This window comes from Balaenoptera physalus, assembly GCF_965194825.1.
Source record: "Balaenoptera physalus genome assembly, chromosome: 13".
Taxonomy (NCBI): Eukaryota; Metazoa; Chordata; class Mammalia; order Artiodactyla; family Balaenopteridae; genus Balaenoptera; species Balaenoptera physalus.
This window is the reverse complement of record NC_138892.1, coordinates 50,416,246-50,422,245: the sequence shown is the minus strand read 5'-3', so window position 1 is coordinate 50,422,245 and position 6,000 is coordinate 50,416,246. Positions and strand designations below refer to the sequence as shown.

Here is a 6,000-nt window from a genome sequence, read left to right as displayed (position 1 = left end):
CCCTTGGTCTTACTATGGTCCTTCTTGCTTTAGGGGGCTGGCTCTTCAATGCACGTGGGGAGTGCCCAGAAGAGGCTCAGCTGCCTTCGGAGGATGAGGTGACCATCACTCTCATGGATTAGTGCTAGGAAGCCGCTACTAGGCCTCTGCCAAGAACATCAACTCATCCGCAATGCGCCTGCCCAGACCTTAGCAGCCTAGCTCTGCAGACACCCCACAACAGCCAAAAACAACTGGAAGAGAAAATTCGAATCTGCTGCAGAAACCTAGTCCACCGTACTCCAAAGGATTTACTCAACACAGCTGCCTCGCCAGACTACCAGACTACAAATCCCAGCATTCACGACTCCCATGGAGCCAATGAGGAAGCTACAAGTTCCTTCAGCCAATCATACCTTGACCCAGTGTAACATGCGGGCTGAATTCTGGGATTTGTGGTTTTCACGTGGCAACATGACACCATCGTGGTTAAGTCAATGTAGGCCACGCGTCCGATTCAGAACGAAAGCTCCTTCTAATAACTCTTCTGTTGGCCCCGAGTCTAACCTGTTAAATAGCTTTACTCCTAGGCCTTATGCGCCTTAAAAATCGTAATCTTTTTCTCTTACTGTCGTACAGGAAAAACAAGTTATTTTCGGAAGAAGGCATCCTCGTCCCACTGGTCCCCAATCCTTTAACCGCCGCTTTCAAGGCTCGCGAGAATAGCGCCTTTTGGCCGTTGTCATACCTCCTGAAGGGCGGGTCACGCAAAGATTGACACAGGCTTCAGCCAACAGGACTGTCCTTTACCTAGCGTCTCCGCAGCGTGCGTGGGGAGACTTCCTTGAACCCTGACCTCAGCTTTCCGTAGCGTCCCGCGTCTGCCGCGCCCTCCCCCGGAGTGAAGGAGGCGGGTTTTGGCCTCTTGCCATAGGGAGCGAGTGCGGAGGGAGTGGGAGTGGGACGGCCCCGAGTGGAAGTGTCTGCCTCTCCGGAGAGAGCCTGCTGTACTCCTCGCTGCTCATGAGCTCGTTTTCCGGCGAGCAGCGCCGTCGTTAGGCCGGCCCCGTAGCCTCTGCTTCCCCCGGGACAGGCCCACGCCTCGCCGGGGAGGGGGCAGCCCGTCGAGGCGCCTCCCTTGTCAGCGTCTGCGTCGCGCTGCGACCCTGGAAGCGGGAGCCGCGGCGAGCGAGAGGAGGAGCCCCAGCGGCGGCGGCGGCGGGCAGCAGCACCAGCAGCGCCGGCGGGCGGGATCGAGGCCGGCAACATGGCGAGCGCCTCGTACCACATTTCCAATTTGCTAGAAAAAATGACATCCAGCGACAAGGATTTCAGGTGAGGCCGAAATCCGACCCTCAGCTCCCCTCGGGGTCCCCCATCCGCGGCCCTGGCCCTCACACAGGCCTTGCCCCACCCCTTTGGCCTTAACTGGTTGCTCGGCTTTGCGGAGGTCTCCAGGCCATCCTCCGCTCCCCGATCCCGGCAGGTCCCTTTCCTCGCCCACCTTCTAACCCCCTTCCCCCATTCTTTCCTCTAGGCCGTTGACCGTCTCCGGTGCTAGGCCTCTTCTGCGTCCCCCACCGCATGCTCTGCCCTCCCAGGACGTGACTTTCGCGTCCCAGGTAGCGTGAAGGGGCGAGATCACGCACCATTGTGGGCAAGGGAGTCGCTCTAGGCTTGGAGCCCCGGAGGCCAGGCCTACCCGCCAGCCTGCCCGAGGCGCTAGGCCGTTATGCTCCCGGGGCCAGAGCTGCTGTTGCTGCCCACTCGGGGTCCCAGCTGCCGCCTCCTTTCCCGCAGATGTGAGCGGGCCTAGGTGCATTCAGCTCGAACGATTTGCTTGCTTTTCCAGCCCTCCGGGGATTGGGCTATAAACTTTTCTTTGGATTATCCCTTTCGTCAAGGTGGGAAGAAGGTGGAGGGGGAACCAGGATGGTGGAAACTTGACTCGTAGGGTTTTCCCGCCAGCATTTCTTGTCATTTTCCCTCGTCAGGTAAAAACCCAAGCAGGATCTCGGGGTTTCAGTCTCGTTTCCTTATATCCAAAATTACTGTCAGAAAGGTGAATTACTGAACCTGAAACAAAAAGGTGCAACAAGCAAATGGGTCTTATTGAAAGGAGTTTTCTAATATGGGGATGGTGAATGTGGAGGTTTGTTATAAAGTTCTGTTCCAGGAGACTTGTACGGTTGGTTTCAAACCTTGGTCACATCCATATTGAAGAATTGTTATATTTTCACGGGTAATCTTGGTTTCTCTCCCTCTTTTTTTTTTTTTTTTTTTTTTGCACTACAGTAATTGTTACATTCCTTCCTTCCCGCCTTCTATCCCATCACAAAATCAATCAACTCCCGATCTAATTAGCTTTTTATAGCTTTGATACTTGTTTTGTTCTTTTGTGGTTTTATTTTCTGCATTTTAAAGGGAAGAACAAATAGTCTTCAATTTAAATTGTGGCTGACGGGCTTATTTGTTTTTTTTGTGTGTGAACGGTACGTTTTAACACCTGAAAACACGCCCAAACCTTATGTACTGGGGAAAAATTTTTTGATTTGTGAAAGGAGAACCAAGAAAAATGTAATAATCTGTTCCTAATTAAATTAATATGCTGGCATATTAAAATGGCCAATGAAATACATTTTGGTTCTGTGACTTCATAGCCAGAAATGAGTCTCAAAAAGTTTTGCTATCTAGGGAGTTTTTAAGGATTGTATTCAAAAGTTTTAAAATTAGTTTGCTAATAATAAAGGTTCGAGTGTTCGTTTTTGGAAGAGACGTGTTTATTTTGGGCATTAATATTTTTAGATTTGTTAGTTCTAGGGTCAAAATCAAGATTAAAATAAATAAAAGGTTTTGTTTTTAGAATGCTGTTTACTTCTCTTTGGAGCTTTGCTTGCTCCCAATGCAAGCCATTAAAATTTAAATAAACATTTGAATGGAACATATATAAAAAACTTTAAGTAGTGTAGAATGTGTGGTGTGATTTTACCCCCTCCCGTTTCTGTCAGTTTGGCTCATTCTGTAAAAGTACTGAATTTCATTCTGATGGTGTTCAGTTTTAGTCTAAAGATAGGACTTTCCGTATAATAGTACAGTTTTGTTCCACTAGTCAGACTTGTGTATGGATAATATGTTTAGAATAAAGAAGTCGAGTCATGTGATAATACTGCATATGTGATTATTGACTGAAGCTTCCTTTCTTATGTTTCTTCTAGAGGAAAGGTAATACGCACATGCTTGAGGAGTTTTTTGTTTTTGTTTTTTGTTTTTTCTAATTATATGGAAGAGTAATGCTCTGATGTTAAGGTATACTAGTGTTGAACTTGATAAGGATTATCTACTAATGTGGGCTTGAATAAATTAAAACATTGCTTGGAGGATTACTCCTAAAAATGTGATACTGATATATTTCTAATAGTTGATGAATATTATAGAAGATATGCCTAAGAACAGTAAGTGACTTCCAGTAGTTTGTCATTAAGATATTTTTAACAACTATGTTTTTAAGACTTAATACACTCAAGCCATTCAGTAATAGACAAGTCTTGGGAACCAAAGCACTATATATATTAAATTACTGACATTTAAGAGATTAATTAAAATAGCATTTGCAGTCAAGTATCTTGAAGATTTTACTGTATTTGAATACATGTGTTCTATTTTTAAATGATGCTTTCTAATTTCTCATTAGAAATTTATTTACTTGTTTATTTTGCTGTAAATATCATAGCTATTGTTACATGTTTTAAAATACCTAGTGCTAGAAGGATCTTGAGGACAAGATTAATTAACATTATAGAAAATCTAATATGTGCAGACCACTGTACCTTGTGCTAAGGGGAGAAGAAGATAGTACATGTAAAAGGAAGAAAAAACCATTTTTCTCATGGTGGAATCCAAAGAGAATATGACCTCCCGGTTACAAATATGGGTTCTAGTCCTGTAGGATTCTTTGCTGTGAACTATCTGATATCTTGGGCAGGCTACTTAGTTTGGGATTAAATTCACTTTCAAGAGACTTGTACATGGGTGATTACAAAAGGTCCCTTATAGGCCCAAATTTTCAGGTCTCTGAATAACTAAATAGTTTTTTTAATGTAAAGAAGGTAAAGAAATGGATTCAGACTTCAAAATTTTGGAATGTCAACATTTTTCAAGATTTTTTTTTTTCGGTAGGACTTAAATTATATAGTGTCCTTTTTTCTTTCATGTTTTAGTGTTCTGTGTTCTTCGAAGGTAGGATACTATGGTTTAGTGCCAGTAAGTAGTGATTCTGTAGATAACAGAATGAAAACTTTAATGTGTATAAACAAAGTGAATGCTGCACCTATAAATATTAATACTGAATATTCAGTGGGTTGAGGTAACTAATAAGGTTCTGCTTTTATTTTCATATGCCTCATCACCAGCTGAATTCCAGTACTCCAAGGAATCAAGAGCTAAAAAAAATTTTTTACCGTTCTTTTATTTCTCTGTACATAATTGTTAATGCTTTCTGTGGACTTTATACACTTGATCCTTACAACTTTAGTAAAGTGGATACTAGCAATCTCTGTTTCAGCTGAGGAAACTTCAATCTGGTGATGCTAAGTGCTTGCCCAAGGCCAGTTAAACAGTAGTAGATCAGGGATTTCCAGATACCCCCAGAGCATGAACTCTAAACTACCATATTCTACTTCTGCAAGATTTTGACTAGGGGACATTAAGAGTAAGACCTTAAATTTCAGTTCCCTCTAAGTTAGGCTTAGGGGGTATTTTGTGCTAGAAGATTAAATAATTCCCTGAGAGGGACTACAAAAAGTTGACGATAGTGCTTGCCTTCAGTATTGTCTGCATGCTTGTTGAGTGGTTAAGGCATTTGTAAAAACATAAATAACCCAGGGCAGTATGTAGTGTTCAGGCTTAAGTGGCAGAGAAGATGAAAGCAAGGAGATTCATTCATGTTCAAGGAGTGATCTGAGCTAGGTCTTGAAGTTCTAGGTAGGTGTGAAAGCACACAATACAAACACCACTCTCGCGGTGGGGTAGGAATGGGTAGGGACCTTGTCTTACTGAACTGAATCCTCCACTTTATTTAGTGCCTTGGCCAGGTGGGTTCTAAATAGATAACTTGTTTTAGTTGAATTTGATTTTAATTCCAGAGTTAAAAAAGCATGTAAGGATTGGGGAAGTTTAAGAAGTCATTGTAAAATCTACCAATCTATTTTTTTAAAATACCATTTGATACAATGTTAAAATAATTCACTGCATTGTAGAATTTCCTAGCTTGATTATGGTTTATGTCACCAAATATATTTATGTGTTTTGACTATTGGAAGGCATTTGCCCTTGGAAACTGTTTAAAATGCTAATAAAAATCTCGGGCCTGTTACAGAATCATCAGTTTTCAGAGTTGGAAGGGAGCTTAGAGATCCTATAACATAGCTGAAAGTACTGTGTGGGCACTTACAATAATGTAACAGGAAAGACTACATTATCTGGACTGCTTGTGCTTGAAGAAAAGTAAGTTTAACCAGAAGAAATAGGTTTGTAGAGATTAAGAAGGTGATTACTGAGCATTTTCTAAGTTCTTTGTGCATTGATGGCATTAAGTTACATGATTTCACTTGTGATTTGGTGGGGAGGGATACAGGTATAGTACTGCTAACACTCATTATCAGCAATGATTAGGGCTCACTACTGAAAAAGAGGAGAAAGGGACCTCACTGAGGAAACTGTGAAGAAGATGACTAAAAATTAGTTTTATTTATGTGAACGATATTAAGACTGTCCCAAGTTAATTCATAACTCTAAGAGAATAAATGAGAAAAAGTGAGACAGCAGTGGGGTGTGTACAAGATATATGAAAGATAATTGGTTCACTGGGTGATGCAGTTGGCCCATAGCATTTAGATTTCTGTTGGAAACAAGGGTAAAATTGTGTTTATATATTAGGGGAAGGGTTTTGGAAACCACTCATTGTGCAGTACAAAGTATCTATTTCTACCATTATTTTTTCTTCTCTAATTGGATTTACTAAAG

At 42.2% G+C, this 6,000-nt stretch overlaps 1 protein-coding gene across 2 annotated transcripts in view; it reads left to right on the top strand.

The window, feature by feature from the left end:
- The first annotated feature begins 855 nt into the window (after positions 1-855).
- CAND1 (cullin associated and neddylation dissociated 1) overlaps positions 856-6,000 on the top strand; it is a 43,230-nt gene continuing 38,085 nt past the window's right edge. Inside the window, exon 1 of one of the 2 annotated variants that reach the window (XM_082422681.1) lies at positions 856-1,314. In XM_082422681.1, the coding sequence (XP_082278807.1) occupies positions 1,247-1,314 (68 nt within the window). In that variant the 5' untranslated portion in view covers positions 856-1,246. The remainder of the gene's footprint in view (positions 1,315-6,000) is intronic. The other variant, XM_082422680.1, reaches the window with a different exon arrangement.